The 12,912-nt window shown below is 40.2% G+C and overlaps 1 protein-coding gene across 2 annotated transcripts in view; it reads left to right on the top strand.

Moving 5' to 3' along the window:
* SLIT3 (slit guidance ligand 3) overlaps positions 1-12,912 on the top strand; it is a 676,405-nt gene that overhangs the window by 467,600 nt on the left and 195,893 nt on the right. For both annotated transcript variants that reach the window (XM_067566650.1, XM_067566651.1), the window contains exon 11: positions 3,873-3,944. In XM_067566650.1, coding sequence (XP_067422751.1) covers positions 3,873-3,944 — 72 coding nt within the window. The remainder of the gene's footprint in view (positions 1-3,872; positions 3,945-12,912) is intronic.

The raw sequence follows: 12,912 nt of genomic DNA, 5'->3' as shown, positions 1-12,912 counted from the left end.
AGACCGTTATGCCAGATGATAATGTGACATTATTTATCCACTTTTAGCAAGGAAAGATTCCCAAGTGCTTCGCACACTTTATTAACACTTAAGTAATGTGGTGATGGCTTCTATGAAAAAATCTAAGATCAAGAGATGTCTTTATCAGTGTGGCAGGAAAAATGTGACATTTCTCTGCTGTATTGTTGGCCTGTCGCCTTAGTGAGGTTCCAATATTATTGTGGGACAGTGAGGATCTGTGATCTGGACCAGTACTCATCAGGGTTTGAAAAATCTAGTGGAGATTTATTTGTTCTGTTACTGGTGGTAGTTATTGTCATCTTCATTTGGGCGTGCAAGATGCTAGTATTAGTAATCTAGTGCAAGCATGGACGGTGGTAAAAAAAAACCTCACTCTTAATACTGCAAGGCTCCACAGTCACGCCTCTAATCTTCATACTTTGGGAGATAGTGTTGAGAAGATTGTAGCTAGGCAGCTCTGCATCATCAGAAGCCTTCAGATTTTCTTAATTCCTTTCTCTCTGCTTTTAGAACTCACTATGGTATGACATGGAGACTGTGCTGGTTTCTAATATAGGAAAAAGCTCACTTGTTCATGCTGATTCTTTAGAAATGGCAGGAGCCTTTGATATCAGAGGGATTAACAACATGTCTAGGGACCCTAGGAATATACCGAAGAGAACTCAAATTATTTTATGAATAGCAGGGTTTTTTTCATTATTCAATTAGCTCTAAACATTATTCAGTAGTTTGTCTCAAAAGCTCTTACAGAGCGCAGTAAAGAAACTTAAAGTATCTTTATATGCTATACAAGAAGCACAGGATATACTTTCTGCCCTACTGCAGAGACAGAAGCAATTTGTTCTGCTATAGTTGCTATAGTCTGCTATAGTTGTGTACAGTCACCCTCAAGAGTGTTTTAGCAACCTTTTGATAAAGGAAATCATTTCTGTGTTGTCATGGGCATAAGAAGATGAGACTTTGAGATGGTTAATGAATTCCCTGCCTGGATGGAATCCTGATCAGTCTATTAAATTCCCAGTTAAAGAGCTACAGTTCCATTAATTGATTCTAGTGACATCCAAAACTATTTAAGTTGGTGCTCTGTGACCTAAACTAACTTAGTAATGTAAGGTTAGGAAAGCTTGTACCCATTCTTTCTTGATGTAAATCAAGCACTAGAGTGGAGTGAATTTACCACAATGCAGCAGACCACAAAAAGGAAACAAAAAGAAAAGCAAAATCCTAATTGTATCCTTGTGCCTCAATCAAGGCAGGAGGATATTCAGCCTCGCTATCTAAGTAATAATACTGGAGCCTTGGCTCTAATGGAAAGGAAATAATGTGTCTAATTAACTTTTGATACTGATCATACCACATCCGCAAGAAACGGGTGAATGTCATCTCCCAGCATGATATTTATGCAAGTTCAGGCACCATTAGATATACCCAGATTAACATCCTAAATTGGAGAGGGGGAGGAGGGACAAAATCTCTTGTTTCACTCAAAACATGACAAATACAGAAACAAGCTAGATTGAGATGTTTGATTCCAAAACTAGAGGTTCCCTTTCAGATGACAGGGTTCTAATCCATCACATTTCTCTGCTCCATTGTAATGGGTTGAAAAATATTCCCAAATTATGTCCCGATTTTATAGGGACAGTCCCGATGTTCAAGGCTTTGTCTTATGTAGGCTCCTATTCACCCTCCTTCCCCCCCCACACTGCCATCCAGATTTTTCACACTTACTGTCTGGTCACCTTCTTCCAAATAGATAATATAGTACAAATTTCATGCCAAGAAATTTAGCTATTACTGTAGTAGGAAGGCTGCTATTTACATCTTACTGTCTAGACACAAAGTACAGCAAATGTTAACTGATTTGACTGTGCTGAGTATAGCTCATAAAAATGAGACTCTGGTGGATGAAAGTGAGGCAAAAAGCTATAGTAGGAAACTATATTAGATCCCAGAGCAATTGCTTTGTTAAGAGATTTGTGAGAAAACCTTATTACTTGTAGATTCCTAAAGCAATGTTAGGATGCTGCTACTCAAATGAGATTTATTGCATAAGCCCATCTACTGTTCTGAATATGTGTTCTAGCAGAATTGGAGTAACAATGGAAATGTAGTATATGAAATACTGCCTGTGTCATGGAACAGAGTCACTTCTGACATAAGCAGGTACCATTCCCAAGGAAGACAATGGGACAGTTTACATGCTTAAAGTTCTGCATGTACTTAAGTACCTTGGTGAATTGGGCCATGGAGAAAATGATTTGAGGTTATGGCTATGCTGAGGCACCCAGTACATGTTTGTATCCCACCTATAATGAAGGATGGATTGGGTCTTTAACAGGGATATAATAATAATTTGGTCCCATTTACAAATAAACTGTTCTCCAACCTTCATGTGGGGTTTTTTTTTTTCAGCATCACATTTTCAAAGCTTCTATTGAAACAGTGAAAGTATGTTGTAACTGGATGCCCCAGCACAATTGTAATGGCAGTGTAAAGGGGACCTTACTGAAACTTAACACCTTGGCCAGATTCTGTAGTGATTTATGGCTCCTTTACACCATGCTGGTGGCATAATAGGGCCATAATCTAGGTTTAAATGCCCAGCAGAGTACTCCTAGGATGGGGGTGCAGTGGAATACGCTCTGTTCATCTCCAACAGGCAATAGTATCTAGTAAGAACCTTACATTGGTGGTGCAATTCATTACTGCCCAGGACCAGCTGTAAGCGACACTGGAGCTGGTCTTGTTTCGTTTATGAAGTTGACATTCTTGTCCAGGCTGCTATTATCTTGCATTTCGATTACCGCAACATCCTTTTCTCTGGGCTAGACAAATAGTCTTGTTCTACTCATATCCATTCAGAATGCTGCTGTACAGCTCACTTTCCTAGCCCAGTGTTTTGACCACGTCACCCCTCTCTTTATATCCCTCCACTGGCTCCCTCTTCTCTATTACATCAAACATCAGCTACTCGTCTTCACTTTCATGGCCTTTCATGACCTATCCCTACATCTACCTATTATCTCAGTGTGGAAATGTTGGCTCTTGCCTCTGATCAGCTAATGATGCCAGCCTCAATCACCCACTTGTTACATTTTTAAACAAGCATCTTTGCTTTTTTTCCATGCTGCCTTTCATGCTTGGGAGGTGCGCTCTATAAACATCCTCAAAGCCACCTCATTGTCCTCCTCTAAATTCTTCCTTAAAACTCTCCTTTGCAATGATGTTTGTAAAAGCCCAACAACACTTAGTCCACGGTCATATTGATAACACTGCTATCATGCTGATCAGTATTGCCGCATTGTTTTCTCATACTCCCCCATTTGTCTGTATCCATCTGTTGTCTCTTGTCTTAGGCCTAATCTGCACTTGCCTGGAAATTCGGCAGCAGTTGTCGGGAGTTACGCAAGTTACGCGGAGTAGCTTGTCTAACTCCCGTCGACTTTGTAACTTTCCTTTAGCATGCCATCTCCACTGTGCTCTGCCTTTTGAGGAAGTGGTTTAATGTAATCGACTTCCAGATCGATTGAGGGGTATTCATTTCCGCTCAATCGATCTGGATAGATTGATCTGATGGCAGCGAATTTGCCACCATCAGTGTGTACATACCTTTAAACTGCAATTGTAAGCTCTTTGGGTCAGGAGCTATCTTCTTGTTCTGTGTTTGTACACCTATTACAACACCTAGTTATGGTGACTAGGGCTCCTGCATACTATGGTAATACAAATAAATAACAATAATAATAAAATAAATAATAAAGTGCTTATAACACTGAAAAATGTAACTTTTTTTCCAACAAATTCTTATTGACAAATAACCTGTCCTTTCCTCCCCTGTATCTTTACAGCGATATCAGCAAGAATCAAATATCCGACATAGCTCCTGATGCATTCCATGGCTTGAAATTTCTCACCTCATTGTAAGTAGGGCTGAATGAGCTGTTTGGGGAGAATCTGATTGGAAAAAAAAATAGAGTAAATGGTAGCTGGTGATGCTTTTATGTTTCTGTGCACAATCGTCAACTAGTGTGAAGGGCCTAATCTTTCGTAAATGAGAAATTGATCGTGCAGACTTGAAGAGAGAACTGTTTACACAACTCTAATAAGTTCCTTTATAGATGAGTACCCTGAAGGTTACTTATTTGTTCACTTCTCCAAAGCCATTGAATGAATGCATTCTCTCTATATCTGTGTTGTATGTGGTTATGGAGGCTTATCGCCAGCCTCATCTTGGTGCCCAAAAACACACCACAGCTCAGGTCGCTTTTGTATGGTGCTTTTATAAAGACCTTGGAAAAAATCTATGCTACACCAGCACCCTCTTCCATTTTCTCAGCAGCACTCAGATTCTATTTTTCTTTTTGCAAATTACATAAGGAAGGACCTCCACCAATCCAGAAAAAGCTTATATTTCTTACCCGTCAGTACTACTTTTATCAACAAGGTACATGAACTAAAATATTACTTAATACAGAAACAAAAGGGGGAAAACAGAATCTATTGATAACTAATATTTTTCTTTATTGAACAAAGAAACTGTTCCTGGGGTCCAGTTGAGTCTGAATACTGCTGTATTTTAGTCAGATACTCACAGCACTATTAAGTTCTATTTTAAAACACCGGGGCTTGTAATAGCAAAGATGGGGCAGTACAAGATCAAATGCTACATAAGGAAAATGAACCAAAGACAAACTGTTGGGAAGAAATCCTAGTAGTAAGAGGAATCTAAAACTTTGGAATGGCCTTACCTGAGTTAATATGAAATATGGTTTTAAGCCAATTTAGATTAACCTGGTTTAGAGACCCCCTAGTCCAGCTATTATGAAGTTGGCATAAATATAGTATACACTTTACAAATGCTGCTATCCCTGCATTTTCAGGGTGCTGAACAGCATTAGTAAATAACTGCGTATTCCTGTTAGTCAATGCAAAGGCTTATCAGCCTGAAACTCTATATTGTACTAAGCCCTTGAGGCAGATCACTAAAAGATGAGCTTCATCCTGTGCCCTAAGTACAACTGGTAGCATGCCAAAAATATATACTGTTACCAGCATTTATTGAATGATTTGAGTATTGTGGTGTTAATCAACCCTCTATGGATCTGGTCAGATCCCACAAAATTGTGTGCCAATGATTCAGTGAAAAAAGAGTGACATTCACTGAAAACTGCAATTTTGGCACAATACTAGACTAGCATTGCTCAACAAGCTTTTTTCTGTTTGCCCAGAGCACAAGCAAGTTTCAGAGACAAGGTACCTCCACTGATAATGCCCTGCCAAGCTCAAAGGCATTCAAGTTTAGATAGAATTGACACGAGCACTACAAATTGGCAGCAGCGGCTGGGGTGGCACACGGGGATTCAGGCAGGGATTCAATGTGGGGATTTATCAATAACACTATAGACTGGGGACCGACGAGCTGGGCAGCAGCTCTGCAGAAAAGGACCTGGGGGTAACGGTGGATAAAAAGCTGGATATGAGTCAGCAGTGTGCCCTGGTTGTCAAGAAGGCTAATGGCATATTGGGCTGCATTAGGAGGGGCATTGCCAGCAGGTCACGGGAAGTGATTATTCCCCTCTATTCGGCATTGGTGAGGCCGCATTTAGAATATTGTGTCCAGTTTTGGGCCCCCCACTACAAAAAGGATGTGGACAAGTTGGAGAGAGTGCAACGGAGGGCAACCAAAATGATTAGGGGGCTGGAGCACAGGACTTATGAGGAGAGGCTGAGGGAACTGGGCTTGTTTAGTCTGCAAAAGAGAAGAGTGAGGGGGGATTTGATAGCGGCCTTTAACTACCTGAAAGGGGGTTCCAGGGAGGATGGGGCTAGGCTGTTCTCGGTGGTGGCAGATGACCGAACAAGGAGCAACGGTCTCAAGTTGCAGGGCGGGAGGTCTAAGTTGGACATTAGGAAAAAGTTTTTTACTAGGAGGGTGGTGAAGCATTGGAATGGGTTACCTAGGGAGGTGGTGGAATCTCCATCCTTAGAGGTTTTTAAGGTGAGGCTTGACAAAGCCCTGGTTGGGATGATATAGCTGAGGTTAGTCCTGCTTTGAGCAGGGGGTTGGTCTAGATGACCTCCTGAGGTCCCTTCCAACTCTAATATTCTATGATTCTATGATTCTCCCAGAAGCAAGTAAGGTGACTGTGTATTCTTTGGCTTGTCATCCAAAACTCTGTTTAAACCAAATGAGCCTGAATTGGTTTAAAACTGTTTCAGACCAGCTCAGGTAAAGTATAGGTGTGGCCTAAAACAGAAAAAGCACATCAAGGGGGCAGGCATAGTTTTGGCGAGAAGCAGCAAAAGAAGGATAAAAGGATGGAAGCTGCCTATAGCAGCATCTTTCCTCATCTGGTGTTGGAAGCTGCCTCTGCCTCAGGTTCCCTCTTTCTGTAACCAAACCAACCACCACAACTGGTGCTTTAATTGCTGTCCCCTTGCAGGGACGGGATTATTTACACAAAGGTACTTAAATTCAAAACTAGAATCCTCTTGGATGCTCACTAGTCTGTTGTACATCTCAGGGATGCTAAATTCTCTCTCAAAGTTTTGCTCCTGCCACACTCTGCAGGTCACTCTAGTCAGGCCTTTCCATCTGGCTGGTAGGGAGGACTGGTTTCCTAGTCGTCCCTAACCATGGATCTCCTCTGGCTCCCTTGCAGGTGCCTCACTGCTGATGTATCTTCTTACCCTTGTTTTTGTGCATCAGGTCCTAGCTCTCTCTGAGCCAGGGAGTTGTGTCAGGCCCACTACAGAGTCTGGGTGTCTCTAGAAAGATTTCCCTCAGGTCTTTCCTTGCACTTGGTCTTCCTCCCTGATGGAGCTGGCTCTCTTTTATAGGAAGCCCTACCCCTGGACTATTACTATCTGATGCATGGTCATGACATTCAAACACCACTGAGGCCCATCAACTGGGAGGCAGATAACTAAGCATAAGTGGGGCTGAAGCCAACTCCCCTTACAGCACCAGTCCCCATCCTATGGCGCTATCAAATGGGGCAGAACAGGATGGATTCACTCCCTTTTTTTTTAAGCAGTCCATTATTTATGGAGCCCTGTGGCCCAATGACGTTATTCAACTCTATTTTCTGAATGGACACTGCTTTGTCTACAGTGCATTGTCTTAGCTGAGTGTAATTTTTCTTATCTTTAAACTGAATGTGGTTGTTGTCTGATCAAAATGTTAGCTAGCATTGAGATTAAATCTGTACATGGTACAGCTGGTCTTGTAGCTTTCAGGGTTAAAATCATGATAAAGGAAGGGGACATACTAATGCAGAAATAAAAGTAAGCAAATTTGTAACCATTAAAAAATAAACACTTAATTGTTTTCCTTTTCTTCTGCAGCCCCCTTTTTGTACTCCATCCTAGCTAACAGTAGTTGTGGTGCTCTCTCTACTTCCAGGAAGTGACAGTGCCTATCTGCAAGGCTGCCCACAATGTTTTGCTAACAACTAGCTACTGGATGCCCCTATAGTCGCTTACCCAATCCAAACTCTTCTGTAGTTAGTTAAGTTGAGTGTTACAAGGCTAAGTGGTGAGGCAGGATACTCTGCTCACCACATTTACAGTAGAATAGATGAAAACAGTGTGGAGTAGTTTTCTAAACATAGTGATGCTTATTATAGCAGCAGGTGCACACACTACATAAAATCCAATCTCTTAAAAGTGGCGAGTGACCCATGCACTCCAGAGTCACCAGTCTTTGTCTTAAAAAAATAATCTTTTTGAAACAAGAAATCTCTTAGTGCTCAGATTCAAACTCTGCTAACATTCCAGCTCCTCAGAACAGCACTTCCTGCCTTGGCAGTGATTTCTTTAGCACTAACTGAGAGAGGAAGAGCTTATCCAATATAAGGCCCCCAGTGCCTTCCATTGCCAGCATGTCCCTGTAAAAAGGAAACCAAGTAGCTGGTATCTCCTAACCTATGTCTTCAGCAGAAGAAGTTTGTTCTATAGCCATGTCTTGAATCTGTCTTTGGGGAAAGGATGTTTTTCTTCCTGAAAGAAAATTTAGGGAACACATGGAAAAAGGGGAACTCTGACCATTCCCTCAACTCCCTTCCTTTAGAGTTAGTTGTTAGACCCCAGAATGAGGGAGAATAAATCTAGTTTGTTAAAGAGCATTGACACTTTGTTCTGTCACATAAAGTTGCTCTCAGTCTATGGTCTGTGGGTCCCTGATTGTTCATATTTTTGGGTAGTCTATGGAGTTGTTTTTGTTACAGTGATGAATCCTCCTGCCAATCTTCAAGCTATGAAATTTTCTGCTACAATTGTTGAAGCAGAGTTCAGGGTTTCCTTGTAGTTTCCAGAAAATTATTTGGTCACCAGCTACACTTTAAAGAAGTGCTCACCAAACACAGGCACCTCCTTGCAGGCTCTTTTCATGTCTTTAAGTTGTCCATGATCTTGTTTCTGCACTATACCGAACACATAAGACGATGAAACCAAGGTGTGAGTTGACTTAGAGCGATTAGAGAAGTGGAGGTCTGCAGGCAGCAAATGTGGAGAAAGGGAATCCTAGTACAAGTCAGGAGAGGAAGGATGGTCCTATTATTTGGATGCTAATGTGGGACTCTGAGGACTTCGTTTCAATTCCCATTCTGTGTGACCTTTGGCGAGTCACTTAGTCACTCTGTGTCTTAGTAATAGGAATAAAAGCACCTCCCTATGTTGGGAGGATAAATATATTAAACATTGTGAGGTGCCCAAATACTGTACTACAGGGCTGGGGTCCATATAAGTATCTAGGATACATAGAAGTAAATGCAAAGTCCTTAACCTAAGGAAAAATAAGCAACACAGGTACAAAAAGAGGTGGTAACAATGCAGCTGCTATATTCATATCAGAAGGCTTGTTATTATCTTGCCTCTGTAATACTATCCTAATATTACTTTGTGTGTGAGAGAGACCAGATAATGTTGTTGTAGGGAAGACGTGGAAGCAGAATGAATTGATTGGAAGGGCTCCACTATCTCAGTGTTAAGCAAACGTTTGAAAACTGCTAGGTTAGTAATATATTAGATTTACAACCTATATAACTAGAGTATTCTTCTTCTTTTATTAAGTAGCTGTTAATAAAATACAAGTTTCATACACAGGGCTGGAATATCATGGATAAGTTAAGAATACTTTCCTGTTTTGACTCTGTTTCAGCTGTCACATGGACTTTCTGAAGTATATTAATTTTTGATTCAGCCAGTGATACAGCTGGCTTGACTATCAGAGAGGGGAGTGATGAGAGATTAGTGTCTGCTTATTGTACATAGTATCAAAGATACAAGAGGATTCTGGGAGCACGTTTAATTTGACTGTGCCAGAGTTCTGAAGACCTTCTCCAGACAGTCTGGAGACATTTTGCGTGGTGCAGCAAAGCAGCCTAAGCCTTTCAGTTGTGAAGGAATACATTTCAGAACTGTGTCAGATGAGAAATCTTTCCCCATCTGAATTAGGCTCCCAAGTGATTTATCATGTTAGATCAGATGGAATACAGACTAGGCTTTGTGTTTGGCATGTCATTTATATTTTATATCATCACGTGCTGTGTGATGATGTATCTGGTATCATTCTGGGTGATGTGAAATCTGCACTAAAATACTATCTATTTAAATAAATGTTGAATCTATTTTAAAATAACAAATTGCATTGAGTATTTTTACCTTGATTTATTTGGACTAGTTGTTATGCAGAAATATGAAATGCAGTAGGGAAAAAAAGTCCAAGTTTTCCTAAAATATCAGAAATTTAGTGCTGCTATTACCCACAATCCTTGCTGCTGTTTTGAGAGCTCTTATTCCTGTTGAACCAATGCCATTGTCCTCATAATTTTGGAAACATAATTCTTCATAACAAGAATCACTTTCACAGTCTGAAGGGTAGTTAAAAGCCTTTTGAGGGCTGAAAAAGCCATTGCATAGAGTCATGATTTGACACTTCACTAAGAATGTTATAACCAAGCCAAAATAAAGGAACTATTAGCTGGAAAACATATGGTACAGAGTAAAGGATTCAGCACTGGGCTTTTATACCCAGCAAGTTCTGGGTTGACTTTCAGGAGAAAAGCTTTATATTCTGGGACTCTGACTCAACAGAGCAAGTTGCAATAGGTTTGCAGGAATGCATGCAGGAGAGTCAGAGAATAAAGAGAAATGTTCAGCCATTATTTCAGATACTTAAAAAGCAGACAAATAAACCTCAGTGCTTATGGAAGACAAGAGGTACTATATTATGTTGATCAGGTAGTCACAAGCTCCTTAATCTTGTGATTGTTTAAGGGGTTCAGAACGTCTAGAGATTGTAGTAAAGTCATCAGTGCCCTTGTTCAAGTTCCTGCCAATACAGGATTGTTTCATGTTTAATATTTTCTAGAGTTCTTTACAGTATATTCTAATGGAAGGTGTGAAGCAGTGCTTCTACCACTTACATCAGATGATTAGTCCAGAACTGAGACACCAAACTGTGGGGAGAATTTTCCTTATTTCTGTCTAATTATTTTATTAATATCAATATTTGTTCAGAATGTCAGCAACTGTGGATTTTGGCACCAGTTTGAGACAAATTAACCCCTAAATATCATGTTCTGATAAACTTTTCTTCATGTTTAATGGTATCTTTTGGCAGATACCTTTAATATAAGACCATAAAAGTGTGTGACCAAACAATATGAAGTAGACTAGCATGGTACATTTGAAGGCATTTCTGACCTCTTTAAATAAGGTTTTTGTTTGCTTGTTGTGTTTCTTGCTTTGAAGAGCTAACAAGATATGTAGAATAGTGAAGGAACAGCAAGGTTCACTTTCTGTAATGCATTGTTTGTTAAATATAATAAAAGGCAAAGAATATGTAAAAAAGTTACTCCTTTTTTCAGTTCTCTGAATCCAAGCAATTAGCTGGATCAGTAAAATAAATTGGCCTGTTTCTAGAAGCACTTTTAATTTCCATGAACAGCTGAATATAACTGTAGGGATTTCATTTTATCGTTTTAGTGAAGAATCTCCTCATTAGTTTAAGAGGGCTTCTGCTCTAATGTTTGAAATGCAGCCGGCAGTTTGGGGTTTTCATGCATTGTTCTTACCAGTGTTGGGAAGGTTGATGACAGTCTGGAAATTGCTGCTAGCTGAAATCCACCCAATCTGCCAGGTGCTCTGAAGAATTGCAGCATGTGGGTCACAGCCATGCTGAAGACATTTAGCTGTGAACTGGCAGGCTGATGGCTCCACATGCTATTAAGAATATAGCCCTCAAATGCGTCAACTGTGCATATGCCACAACAACAACTTGCTAACATTAGGAAGCCAACTGCAGTATTGTGAGACGTTTGCTTGACTCAAACAGATAGTATATGATTCTTCAGAATTAATTATTCTGGCATTAAAAGAAACAGCCTTGTCAGAAGTGCCAGGAATGAGCTGAATACAACTTATGCATTTGGGTACTCTTGAACCTAGGAGTGCTTGCTTGTTTTCATGGGTCTCATCGACATCAAGATCGGTATCCATCTTAATCAGAGACCACCACTATAGGTGTGTGTAGTTGGAAGAGAGGGAAGGGAGCAGCAGAGAAGAGGAGAGGAAGCAGTTTTGCAGAGCCTTTTAACTTTTTCTCACTCTCATTTTTAAATTTCAAATCAAGAGCATAGAGATCAGAGTTCTGCAGGTTTAGTTCAGCCAGTAATCTTCTTCCTCCTCCTCCTGCCCCAAGGGGAGATGATGTCTGTAAATCTCTTCCATTACCTGGCAGTAAATGACAAGTATACATCCCTATAAAGCCGTCCTTTCATTCTCCCAAATATCCTGTGACGCAAATGAAGCATTAATGGGACTCTGAGGAAAAAAAAGAAGGGTAGAAGTGCTTGATTCACTAATTGTATGATAGAACCATTTCCTTTGTTTATTCTGTTTTATTGTGTATCTTACTCTGTCTTACTGTAATTTTAATGCAAAACATCTTGGGTCTGATTTTCAGACCTTGGGTCAGATGTTGAGTGATGCAAGAATGTGTAGATTTGTGTATCAAATTTGCCCATGTAGCTAGAACACCTGCATGCGTTAAAAGTAGAAATGACCAATGTGCAAATTAGAGAAGCAAATGCATATGCATTTTACAGCTCTTATTTCTGAAGCTAAACCTCCAAAAATAGGCCCCTTGTTGTTAAAGGCATCTTTGAGAGTATCTGGAATCATTGAAATGGTCTCCTGGGTCTTACTGAGTACTTTCTGGTGGTGTTTTTCTGACTTAAATGTTGGCATTCCAGAAACTATACTGTGTGTATTTGTGTGAGAGAGGAAGAAAGATGAGCGTTGGGGATACAGTAATGGGGCATGAGATTAGCCAGTAAGGAAATACATCTCCCATAAGTGACTAATAGCAATAGTACTTTCAGGTGTGCCATTGACAGTGTATCAAAGGCAAAATATCTTTGGAGTATGGACCCGAGAACAGCCAGGCTTATGTGGGCATTTGAACATTTGTCTGTGTCAAACATAATCAAAGCTCCTGCGTAAATGTTTCCAGGCTCTCAATTAGAAAGAATAAATGGAAATGTAGGATGAAGGGAAATAAGATGCAATGTCATGTGCTTCCCCCACGTTTCTCTGCTGCTGTATGGGAAGGTTTGACTTCAACTGTGACATTGTGGGCAGACAATGACATTAGTTAATTTGGCTCTGTGTAGCGCTGAACATTAATATGAATTACAAATGTGTGCCTGAGCCATCATACTGACTTTTATTTAGTCATCTATTTGTTCAAATGTTAATGTACCACACGCACGCAGACCCCATTAGACTTGGAAATCCTTATTTTCTTTTTATGGCTTCTAAAAATCCAAAATTTTATTTTGTTGTAAAGGTTTTTGTAAAAAAATTTAAATATAGACATTTTTT

Source organism: Emydura macquarii, unplaced genomic scaffold, assembly GCF_026122565.2.
Source record: "Emydura macquarii macquarii isolate MOO-44397 ecotype Brisbane River unplaced genomic scaffold, CSIRO-AGI_Emac_v2 contig_2768, whole genome shotgun sequence".
Lineage (NCBI taxonomy): Eukaryota > Metazoa > Chordata > Testudines > Chelidae > Emydura > Emydura macquarii.
The sequence above is the reverse complement of the archived record's forward strand: the minus strand, read 5'-3'. Positions and strand labels throughout refer to the sequence as shown.